Here is a 13,116-nt window from a genome sequence, read left to right on the forward strand (position 1 = left end):
GGAATGATTCACCAGACAAAGAAATAGTTTGGTCAGTAGCAGGCATCCAGGGTAACAGGACATAATCTGAAAAAAGTACATGTTGCCTGTTTGGAAGTGAAGCCAAGTAGGAGCTTTTCAATATAAACACGGGAGATTCTGCAGATGCTAGAAATCCAGAGTAACACCAAAAAACACTGGAGGTACTGAGATGATCAGGCAGCATCTACTGACAAGACCTAAGGGTCTCAGCTCAAGATGTCGACTGTTTATTCCTTTCTATAGATGCTGCCTGACTTACTGAGTTCTTCCAGCATTTTGTGTGTGTTACTTTTCATATAAATGGTTGTCAAACTGAAACCATACACAGTGAGATAAATAGATTTTTGCTACTGAAGAGTAACAAGGAGTAGGAACCAAGGATGGACAGATAGGGTTTCTACCACAGTTCTGCTGTGTACTTAATATTTCAGTAATATTGCAAATATATTGTTTAATTAAGCTTGCTTTGTTGATACATAATTCATTATGGGTTTTATGTAAAAGTACATGAATGGCATATGTCATTATACCACCACACCATAAGTATGTGCCTCACTAAAGTAAACATACACAAGTTATTCCCAGCTTCATATTTTTCTGTCAACTTGCTTTATGTTTTGGATTGGAGTTACAAAACGTAACCATAGAACCACAGAACATTACAGCACAGAAACAGGCCTTTTGGCCCTTCTCAGCTGTGCTGAACCATTTTTCTGCCTAGTCCCACTGACCTGCACCTGGACCATATCCATCCAAACCCCTCTCATCCATGTACCTGTCCAAGTTTTTCTTAAATGTTAAAAGTGAGCCCGCATTTACCACTTCATCTGGCAGCTCATTCCACACTCCCACCACACTGTGTGAAGAAGCCCCACCCTAATGTTCCCTTTAACATTTCCCCCTTCACCCTTAACCCATGTCCTCTGATTTTTTTCTCCCTGAACCTCAGTGGAAAAAGCCTGCTTGCAATTACTCTATCTATACCCATCATAATTTTATATACCTCTGTCAAGTCTCCCCTCATTCTTCTACACTCCGGGGAATAAAGTCCTAACCTATTCAACCTTTCTCTGTAACTCAGTTTCTCAAGTCCCGGCAACATCCTTGTTAAACTTCTCTGCATTCTTTCAACCTTATTAATATTCTTCCTGTAATTAGGTGACCGAAACCGCACACAATACTCCAAATTCGGCCTCACCAATGCCTTAAACAACCTCACCACAACATTCCAACAGTTATACTCAATACTTTGATTTATAAAGGACAATGCTCTATTTACGACCCTATCTACCTGTGACACCACTTCCAGCGAATTTTGTATCTGTATTCCCAAATCCCTCTGTTCTACTGCACTCCTCAGTGCCCGCCAATAACAGTGACAATGAGTAAGTTTTAAACTGAACCCAGGTCAAATACCTACCTGTTGAAGTGCAGCAATTTATTTGAGTTTAAAAAAAAGTGCAGTACATTTTTTTTCTTTGGAATAGGGGAACAGAGATAGCTGAAAGACAGAAAGTAGATGAAATAGTGATTACTGGACGATAATAAATAAATCAATAAAAAGGCTAACTATATCGGAAAGATAGATGTACTCAGTTGCACAGAAGATAAATGGTGATGTATACTGAGTGATTTGAAGCAAATGAAATAGCCAGTGAGAAACTAGTGCCAGTTTTGCTGAGTACAATAGGTGGAAGAACACACATTTTGCTTAAAAGTCTGACTGCTCCAACCAAACCAGCCAAAATTAGCTTTGATATTATTATGAAAGAAATGCAGGAACATTTAGAATTGAAACCATCGTGATTGCGGAATGCTTTAAGTTTCATAAGCCAATTCAAAAAGAAGGGGATTCCGTTTCAGCTTAGAAATTGTCTGAGCATTGTCAGTCTACTGATGCACCTGAAAAATTTACAAAAGAAGACTTTCCTCTTGAAGCATTCTCCCTGAGGCAAACTGAAAGTCTCCCTGTTATGGCAGAGATGATCCAAGGGAAACCAGAAAAGGTCCCCAGACTGTCTTAGGTCTACATAGCAACCAACAATGACTGAAATGTGCAGCAGAAATCCCAGTTCAAAAATTTGTCTGGTGCCCTGGGATGGATCAGCAGATTGAGCAGCTTGCCATGCACTGAGCAGGATGCCAACACATCCAGACCTCTCCAAGCCAGCTCCTACAGTCCCAGAGTGAACTCCTACAACTAGAATGGAGGAAGGCCCAAATTCTGAGATTGCTGCACAGCCACAGGCTCACCACCCAAGCAGAGTGACCTCCCTACGTTATCCCACAAGAATAAGAAATCCTCTACAGTGACTTAATCAAATTTACCACGCTAAGGATGTCCACATAATAGTTGTATGATATATAGTATACTGTGTGTGAGTGTATATATGTGTGTGTGTATAGATAGTTAGAGAGCAATACATTATATATTTGAGTTGAGATGAATTCTATATTGAGTTGTAGTTAATAGCTAAGTAGGGAGGAGTGTTGCCTATTTAATAATTCAGTAATATTTGAGTAATATTACGAACATATTTGATTAAGCAGTCTTTGTTGCTTACATAATTCATTATGGGTTATATGTAGAACTATGTGAATGGCAGGCATGCCTGGCTAAAAGTAGAAGCAAAATATACCCCAGTTGCCCCAGCTCTCCTTGGTTTTTTTCTTTTGATTAGTTTTATGTTTTGCAGTTACAAAACGTAATAGGTCCAAATTAGTGGCAATCAAAGCTGCTTAAGGTGGCAATTAAAATGCTGTTGTTTCTATGTGCCTCAGGTACTTAAATAAAGGGATTAACTGCTTTGAATATAATATAATGCGATTTTAATGCACACATTTATGTTTTGGGGTTAGATTCCTACAAAGTAGTTGCAGGGCCAAAATATGCCTGTGCTCTGTTGCAGTGACTCTTGCCTGTGTAACTGAAATGGAAGGCACTGCCACCTAGTGTACGTAAGTAATTACTGCATGAGGCATCTGCAAACATAGCTGAGGGCAGGCCGCGCCCTGTAATATATTTTCTGCACAATGGCGGAGTGGAGTTCTATTCCACTAGTTATGTTTCAATTGTACATATTGGATTGATAGATTAGTGACAATGGAATACTGTGAAAAGTTGATTGATTTTGAAATGTTTTGATGTAATTTCTCAACACAAAACATCAGTGGCCAGCTTTTAAAACAAAGCTGAGGACTAATGCAGCAGTGAATGAAAGCTGACAAAAGAGGCTGGAGTCAGAAGATGGAGGAATGTAGGCTTAAGAGATTTCAGGCCGCAGGTAGGAGGCAAACTCATGGGTGAGTTATATGAGGAGTGATTGATATGTTTGTGGCCAAAGGTAGAAGGAGTCAATTTTAGAAAACCTAGCATTTTATTTTTCAACATAGTCCCCTCCTACATTTACACACTTAGTCCAGCGGTCAAGGAGCATACAGATCTTGGACCTCCAGAAAGTGTCCACAGCAGGGGTGATTGATAAGTTCATGGCCTAAGGCAGAAGGCGATGAGTTATACAACTCTCGTTATATGCACATGCAGGTCAACTCTTTGAGTGAATATGCAGAAAGTTGGAAGTTAATAACTCATCTCCTTCTACCTTAGGCCACAAACTTATCAATCACTCCTGCTGTGGACACTTCCTGGAGGTCCAAGATCTGTATGCTCCATGACCGCTGGACTAAGTGTGTAAATATAGGAAGGGACAATTTTGAAAAATAAATGTGCTAAGTTTTCTAAAATTGATTCCTCCTACCATAGGCCACAAACATATCAATCACCCCTCGTAGTAAAGGTGAGATGCATCAAGGTATCTTCTACTACTGTAGGTTAACGAGAACTGGAAAGATGTGTCAAAACCTGTTGGTGCAAGTTAGGAATAGGGTGGTATGATTTTACTTGAGCCCAAGTTTAGAGTGAGCAAACGATAAGATTTGTATTAAATTTGATTGAACACTAAATTACTCCAAGAGACTAAAGATGCTGTTAGTTGAAAACAGTGAAGAACCTTCAAAAGTATTATGCGCAAATTGCATTTTCAGTTGACATCAATTGTAGGGCAAGATAGTTTATTTTACTCTCCAACCCACTCCTCCTCCTCAGCCTACCACAATGTTCAATGGGTCAAGGAGTAGTATGTCATCAAATCACAGCCTCCTGAGTTCTCACTGATTGCCACAAATGTCACGTAATAATTCTGATCCTCCCTCGTATACACCCTCCAGCTTCAGGTTCAGACTCATTTATTTATCAAACAAGCATTGAAACATACAGTGAAATGTGGCATTTGCATTAACAGCCAACACAACCTAAGGACTTGCTGGGAGCCACACACTCTGCTGCCAAAGTAGGATGCCCACAATGTTCGGTAGAACAACACAGAGCACAGTAATACCAGCACAACAAGCAACAAAATACAACAGCAAAATGAGCCATTTCCTCCCTCACTCATACACACAGACAGTCCTCCAGTCTCGGGACAGGCCAGCAAACCTCCAGCCTCCAGTGGATTTGTAGACAAAGGGCCCCTGACTTCCCCAGTAGACCAGACTCACAGGCCCAGGGTTTCAGCCACTGGGCTTTGGCTTCCGGACTTCAGATTGACCTTCACTGGCTGATAACAGGATGCTAAACTTCAAGGGCGCGAACTCCAGACTTGCCGACCTACATACCTCGGGATGTCACTGGCTCTCACGTCTCCTGTTTGCATGGACACCTGATTCTAGGATCCACCAACCTGGTGGGCCTCTTTGACCCAGTGGGCCCCCAGCCCTCGTCTTTACTCATCCTTGTCCCCAGCATGTGGTGAACTACATATACCTGTCTGGACACGCCCCTCTGCTGACTGCTCCTGTGGCTCCTCCCACGGACCCCTGTATAAAGGCGATTGGAGGCACTGCTCCCCCCTCAGTCTCCGAGATGTTGTGGTCATGCTTGCAGCTAATAAAAGTCTACCTTTTGCCTCCTGTCTCCGAGACTTATTGATGGTGCATCACAGCACCTGCCAATTGGACATCCATAGATGTCCCTTCTCACACCTCCCGTCCACTTACTAGCCTTCGGGTGTGGAGTGGAAGCTTCAGCTCCCGATCTCCTTCATCGTCCATCCGCATGAACAGCCTTCAAAGGGGAACTTCTAGGGGAGGCCTAGACTCTGGCCTGACCTCTAACTCCTCCACGTTCCTATTCCTAAACCAATACCTAACCCCTAACATAATGATGAATAAACCAATTGTTTGGAGACATGTGATCTTGCCTGGTGTCTTAAGGCTGAGTGTGTCCCCCACCCCGGCACTTCCTCTCTGTCACCTGTCCTTCAACCCTCCCATGGTGTTCCATCCTCACCATTCCCAACATCCTTTGCTCCCGCCAGATTTACAAGCTCCTTTCCCTGCTCCACGTTGATAGTACAGTGCAGTGCTCAAGTTTTAGGCATCCCAGCTATACATATGTGCCTTAGAATTTTGCACTGTACTGTAAGAGGGAGAACAAAAATCTAATTGAATAGTGCCACAAGAACAGCTTCTCTCTCAATGCCAGCAAAACCAAAGAGCTAATTATGACTACAGGAGGAAGAACCTGCCCTCATTAGGACCAGCATGCAAGTATCATCTCAAAGAAGGCACAACAGCAGTTCTAATTTCTTTGGAGTCTGTGTAGGTTCAGCATATCACTAAAAACTTCGGCAAACTTTCATAGATGCAGAGTGAAGAGTACCCTAACTGGTTGCAAAATGGCCTGATGTGGAAAGACCAACGCTGAGGGAGAGAAGAGTCTATAGAAGGAGGTGCACAGAGCTAGTCCATCACAGGCAAAACCTCCCCACTTTTGAGCACGTTGCTGCCACAAGAAAGCAGAATCCACCGTCAAACAACCCACCATCCAGGCCAGGCCCTCTTCTTGCTATTACAATCAGGCAGGAGCAACAGAAGTTTTCGGTGTCACATCAACAGGTTCAGGAAAGGTTATCCCCCCCACAACGATCAGGCTCCTTGACCACTCAGTCACCTGTCATAGATTCTATGATGTACAGACTCTGTTTCAAAGACTCTTTACAACTCAGGTTTTCAAGGTCCACAATCCCTTATCCGAAATTCTGAAATCCAAAAAGCTCTGAAAACCAAGTTTTTTTCCGCCAACAGCTGTGACGTGGCAGCACTAGCAGAGGCCGCCAGACGTCAGTTGTGGCTCAGCGCTCGTACTGGTTACACGTGCACTTACTGTTCATTGATATTTTGTGTTCACTGTTGACTTTGTGTTTAATTTCACTGTGAAAATGTCAAAAAGAGCTGCAGATACCCCTATGGGTAACAATGAGAAAAAGAGAAGGAAGCATCTATCGTTATCAATAATGCAGAAAGTTGAGTTATTACAGAAGCTTGATTGTAGTGTGTCTGTGCAGTGCCTTGCTGAAGAATATGCTGTCGGAACTACCACTGTATATGATTTAAAGAAACAGAAAGGCAAGTTACTGAAGTTTTACAGTGACAGTAAGGAGGGATTCTAAAATCCAAAAGATTCTGAATTCCAAAATGCAACTGGCCCCAAGGATTTCGGATAAGGGAATGTGGAGCTGTATTATTTTTATCTGTAAAGTATGTCTGTTGCACATTGGTTGTTTGACAGTTTATGTCTGTATGTGTATAGTTCTTCTGTTGTATTTCTGTTCCCGTAAACACCTGCAAGAAAATGAATCTCAGGCTAGTATATGGTAACATATATGTACATTGGTATTAAATTTAATTTGAAATTTGAATTTAGAACTTCAAATTCAATCTGCTATTTCTTTGCTCATTTTATCAGTTGATCAATATTGTTCTGTAGCTAACAACTACTTTTTTCACTATCCACAACACTGTGAACCTGTGTGCCCTCTGCAAATTAATCATACCTCTAAAATTCACCAGATTGATGGTGCGTGCAACAAAAGTGAAGGCCCGGCCCTGATCCCTGTGTCCTTTTTGTGTGAAAAGTTAAGTTGCTTCAAGCAGATGTTGAAAATTATGATGTTAGTTCTGACTTCTGTTAGCGGTGAAAATTAGCAGTAGTGTGTTGGCTGTACTGTGTCTCTGATGCTTCCTGTTATTCGTTCTCCAACCAGCACCTGCAAAAGCAGAGTAGTCTGAAGTTTGCTCACTGTTGAGTGGTGAAGCTGTTCTGTGAAATAGAACAGTACTTTCAGTTGGATCTTGTTGGCTTCTGCTGGTATTTCCAGACATCTAAATGGAAGAACAAATCTGCTGGTTTGCTTTTCCCAGCAAGACCATTTGTCTCACCTGGTCTTGCTGGGATTCCCTTGCCCCCCAGATCTTGAGCTGGGTCAGACTTGGTACAGGATCCCAGACCCACTTATTTCAAATGAGATTAAAGTGTAAGGCAAAAAGGAAGGAAAAACATACAAAAAAAAATTGCTTTATTTAAAATCATTTTTTTCATTAGATGCCCCCCCCCCATCAATTTTGTACCATCTTTGAATTGAGAAGTCCCGCTGAGTTTGGTCCTTTACATCTGGGCTTGGTAAGTACAGGCATCAGGGGACTGGAGACTGTGGACTGCTCTGACAAGATCTGCTCCACAATACCTGCATCAAAATGGAAGTTCAGATACTGCCGTGGTAAAACCCTTCTCCTCTGCAGGGTGCATTGTTGAGGATTTTGCTATGATTGGGAATGAACGTCTTCCTGTGTCAACAGGACGTAATTATCTGACTTACCAATGACATTAGGCTATCAGCAGTCATGTTGCCATGGTTTCTGGCTTTCCTTTTGGCCAATCCCAGGATTCCTGGCCTCACTACCATTCCTGCGGCTTGTAGTCTGTCTACCCCATCCCAAACAGATCATCTGTTCATGTATCAGACCATTCACATTCTTGGTAATGAGAACAATGAACTACAGTGCACCAAGGAATGAGCTGAAAATAAAATCACCTTGGGACTGTTTACTAAATGTTTATGTAGTTCAAATATTTTCTTCCAGAATTAAATAGGTACATCTTGTAAATCACACCATCAAAAGGCTAGATCGTTTCTCTTCTGTCTTGGCAGCAAAAGTATTTGATGATCTATTAACAGGTCTAAAAGATGTTTTGATAGATACGGAGTGTTAATGAAGTTTCAGCTGCTTTACCCCAGAAACAAACATGTCTGCTGTCCTGTTGCCACTTGGCAACCAATGGAAATTTAATCACTTTCTGCAGTTTTATTTGGTCTGCTGCAAACCAGATTTATTACTTTGAAGCTGTTCCTGCAATTTAAATCAGGTCTTACAGAAGGTCCAAAATTTTCATACATACAATTCTCTAAACAAAATACAATGCTTTAAAAATGTAAGCATTGCGAATGAAGTATGTGGCATTTTTAAAGTCATTTTTATTTCTGACCATGAAAATATTAGGTGTTATGGACCAAAGGTAGAAAAGTGGTAGTAACATAAATAGTACAATTTTTGTCTCGCATAGACTGAATAGTCTTGTACTTTCTCTACTCAATTATTCTGTAACTTCTGTAATAACTAATAATGCAAGATAACACATTCAATTGCTTTCACATGATTGTTACTTTTATTGTAATTTTGTACATTTTTAGAATTAATACATTAAATTCTTATTGTTCTCAAGTTACAGAGATGAACATAAATGCAGAACTCCTGAGTTTTAAACATGAATTTGAGTGACCTGCACAAGAACTGAGAATAAAGTCAGCTGCACTCAGGGTTCACACATTTTAAAAATAGCTCTGCTCCTTCTCTCTTGAAAGTACTAATTCATTGTTGGAATGTGGTCTTCCAGACACTGGATGCCCACCAGGACCATCATCTGAGCAGCTGATACATATTAGAGTGCGAAAATGATCTGTGGTAGTGTTAACCAATCATTGTATGAATTACAGCAAAAATCAATCCAAAAGCCAATATTAATGTGCATGCATGTCTGAATAGCATTCAATCAGGTAGCCTTGCTGTTAGTTTACTTTCCTTCATAGTTTATTTTCCTTCATAGCAGAGCAGACAGTAGTGACTTTATCATTCACAGAGTGATCCAACCCTGCAATAATTTGCTCACTTTCACAGACTATGTTGTATTTAGCAACTGAACCATTGGGATAAAATAAATGGCATCACTCTCTACACAATCTGTGAATATTTGAGCAGCAATATTGCTCTATTTCATGCATTATTTTGGAATTTAATAGGTAATTACAGAGGTGTCATTCTAAATTTCAAATCAGTTCAAAGTTTATATGAGAGGGGCAGGAGATTCAGATTATAAAATGGCAGGGCAACAGTGGGATTAAGTGAGAAATCAGTGAGACCAGGCAGAGTTTGTATACCATTCCAAGCACTAATATTATTTACAATGCATTAAGGTTTTAATGTTCGCTGTTTCTTTCTATATATACTATATTATATACTATATACTATTTCTATATATACTATATATACTTTCTATATATACTATATATATCTTTGAGGAAAAACATTGCTGGAAACTACATTATTACATTGCGACAGAATTTTCTGGCACATGTAGATTTAATCTGCACAAAGATTCCATTAAATCATGGCAAGAATGTGAAGTACCATGAACACCCGGGCCATAGCCATCAATTAATCACAGGAGTTTAAAATATGTTTTCCTTTTTAAAGTCTGTTATAATTTAATATTTCTTTATTTTCCTTCCTGTAGCCATGTTAACACTAAGTTAGTGTTTTGCTTTGTCAGTTATTTGCTTTCATTCTATCTCTTTAATTTAATTGGTTAAAGGAATCACTGTTAATCTATTGTTTCAGGGAGTCTGTGGAATTGCAATCAGTGCTCCCTTATCGATTTTCAATTCCAGCATTTGGTGGAATAAGATTAATTAGCACTGGAAAATAAGGAAAGGGAACCAATCTTCATTCCCTAGTACAAAAATGTTTTCTTCCAGTAAATTGTGCACCATTAGCTTATTCAGCTGGGAAATCAAATATTCTGAGTAAAAATGAATACAGTTTTAAACTGTATTTTAATATATCACAAACATGAGAAAGTCTGGAGATGCTGGAAATCCAAAGCAATGCACAAAAAATGCTAGAGGTACTCAGCAGGTCAGGCAGCATCTATAGAAAAGAGTAAACAGTCGATGTTTTAGGCTGAGACCGTCCTGTTTCGGAAGAAGTTACTCAGCTTGAAACATCGACTATTTGTGTTGCCTGAGTTCCTTCAGCATTTTGTGTTGCTTTGCATTTTAATGTACTAATTTCTTACAAATAAATGGAAGCCCCAAACACCAAATAATTTCTGTAGCTATTTTTGAGGATATTTTTCCAAAGATGTATGACTCTGAACAAATAAATGAGCATTCAAACTATTTCAAGGACTGCAAAAAACAAACAGCCATAGCGTCTTTAGCAAATTTCATTGAACTTTTTCAATAATGGTAAGTTCCAGTTAGGATGTTGGGAGAATTAACTCCTTGCAACTAAAGCACAGCTGAAACATCTCAGGTAGAACCTCTTTGGAGTAAATATTCTTGATGAGTTTTGCATTAATTTAGGAAAGTTGACCTTTATAAAAAATGTATTTTATCAGCTTTCACCATGGAGCAGTCAGCAGGGGGCGTGTCCAGACAGGCACACGTAGTTCACCACACCTGGGACCCCTGCTATTTGTGATTTTTATAAATGACCTGGATATAAATGCAGAAGGATGGGTGAGTAAGTTTGCGTATGACACAAAGATTGGAGTCATTGTGGATGGAGCTGCAGGTTGTCGAAGGTTACAAGAGGATATAGTCAGGCTGCAGAGTTGGGCAGAAAAATGGCAGATGGAGTTCAATCCGTACAAGTGTGAGGTGATGCATTTTGGAAGGACAAACCAGAAGACTGAGTACAGGATTAATGGTCAGTTGCTTAAGAGTGTGGATTAACAAAGGGACTTTGGGGTTCAAATCCATACATCCCTCAAGGTCGCTGCGCAGGTTGAAAGGGTAGTTCAGAAGGCCTATGGGATTCTAGGCTTCATTAATGGGAGATTGAGTTCAAGAGTAGAGAGGTCACGTTGCAACTCCACAAATCCCTGGTGAGACCGCACTTAGAGTATTGTGTTCAATTCTGGTCACCTCATTATAGGAAGAATCTTAACATCATTATATCTGTATCTTAACACTAAATAAATACCGCTCCTTCACAGCATCTTCTTCCCCAGATCAAGGACAAAGGGAGTGTTGACGTTGCTGTCTTTTTGGTCAAGACTCAACAAGACTGAAATGAGAGGAAGGGAGGTAAATACCATCACAATGAAACACTAATCGGCTGGAACATGCCTACTCACAAGTGTGATGGCTGACTCCATTCAGCAGCCCATCTGTGTGGTGCCCAGACACCACGGTAGAGTCCGTTGTTGTGACAGGGCCCCCCTCCCTAGGCACAGGTCATGAGGTGCCAGTGACCTGTGCCCACTGGAGGTCCTGGATGAGGGACTTGTCCAGGATACCCTGAGCCAGATCCCAAGAACATTTCAGGGCCATACCCCTCCCATTCCATGAGGTACTGCACTGTGCCCCCACACCCAGCAAGATACTAGGAGGGGCCACACAAAATCGGCCAGGAACCCATCCACCAAGAGGGGAGGAGGAGGGGCGTGACTGGGGCAAGGAGAGAGGAATCACTGGCTTGAGTTGGGAAACATGGAACATTGGATAAATCTTCATTGATGATGGTAGGTGCAGACAATATGAGACTTTGTTGATAGGCTTATCTACTATGAATGTTCCCACATCTCATGGGGCCAACCCGTGGCTCTTAACTTTCAAAGGAATACTCAAAAGAATACTTAGTATTGTGTTCAATTCTGGTCACCTCATTTTCGGAAGAATGTGGAAGCTATGGAGAGGGTGCAGAGGAGATTTACCAGGATGTTGCCTGGATTGGAGAACAAGTCATATGAAGCAAGGTTAGCAGAGCTGGGTCTTTTCTCTTTGGAGCGTAGAAGAATGAGAGGGGACTTGATAGAGGTCTACAAGATTATGAGAGGCACAGATAGGGTGGATAGTCAGTACCTGTTTCCCAGGGCACCAATAGCAAACACCAGAGGGCATATGTACAAAATTAAGGGAGGGAAGTTTAGGGGAGACATCAGGGGTAAGTTATTTTACACAGAGGGTTGTGAGTGCCTGGAATGACTTGCCAGGGATGGTGGTGGAGGCTAAGACATTAGGGGTATTTAAGAGCCTCTTGGACAGGCGCATGGATGAAAGAAAAATAAAGGGTTATGGGGTAGTGTGGGTTTAGTACTTTTTTTAAAGGATTATATGGGTCGGCACAACATGGAGGGCTGGAGGGCCTGTACTGTGCCGTAGTGTTCTATGGTTCTATGATAAATTGTATTCTTAAAACCTAATTAAGAATTGTGAAATGCTGAGGTTCCACAATTAAGAATTGTGAAATGTTGAGGTTCCATTAGTAACATAATAGATAGGAGGCTTTTCTGCTTTTGCTTTGTATGTACTTTGGGCTGGCCCAGCAAACTGCAATAACCAGCTCCATTAATGTGTGGGGAGAATGCTGGAATGTCCTTGTGCCATTATTAATTATTGCAAATGCCATTATAATCTCAATCTTCTATTTTGTTCTGTGATTCAAAATTAATCTTTCAATTCTTTCAGCTTTTATGAGAATTTGAGAACATTTCAACTGAAGCAGGGTTCTTCCAGAATGATATATTACACACAGTAGGGTTGCCAGAGAATACAGTGCTTCAGGTATCCACTGCTACATTGCAATCGACGCTGGTTAGAGGATGTGCTTAGATTAAAAGCGGATGCCACTCTGACACCGGTTGTCGCAACGACTGCAACATGGACTGCCAGTGATCCTTCTCTTTGGACCTCTTCCTCCCTATGTACGCACGGCCTAACAGCTGCTTTCTACTGTCGTTGGCAAGTGAAATTTCATACACAGAAGTTATAATCATGGACTGATTAATAACAGTGTCTGATACAGTGAAAAATATCACCTCATTAAATACAGTTACTTCAGACTTTGGTTTTGCTGGTGTTTTCTGGTGCTTCAGCTTGTGTTGATTGACGTAAAAATCTACTCTTATATAAATAT

The 13,116-nt window shown here is 40.9% G+C and overlaps 1 protein-coding gene across 5 annotated transcripts in view; it reads right to left on the bottom strand.

The window, feature by feature from the left end:
- Positions 1-10,190: 10,190 nt before the first annotated feature.
- Positions 10,191-13,116, bottom strand: part of syt19 (synaptotagmin XIX) — a 48,780-nt gene continuing 45,854 nt past the window's right edge. For 3 of the 5 annotated variants that reach the window (XM_059975911.1, XM_059975912.1, XM_059975910.1), the window contains one exon: positions 10,191-13,116. In XM_059975911.1, the coding sequence (XP_059831894.1) occupies positions 12,809-13,116 (308 nt within the window). In that variant the 3' untranslated portion in view covers positions 10,191-12,808. The other 2 variants (XM_059975914.1, XM_059975915.1) reach the window with 2 other exon arrangements.

Source organism: Hypanus sabinus, chromosome 7 (assembly GCF_030144855.1).
Source record: "Hypanus sabinus isolate sHypSab1 chromosome 7, sHypSab1.hap1, whole genome shotgun sequence".
Classification (NCBI taxonomy): domain Eukaryota; kingdom Metazoa; phylum Chordata; class Chondrichthyes; order Myliobatiformes; family Dasyatidae; genus Hypanus; species Hypanus sabinus.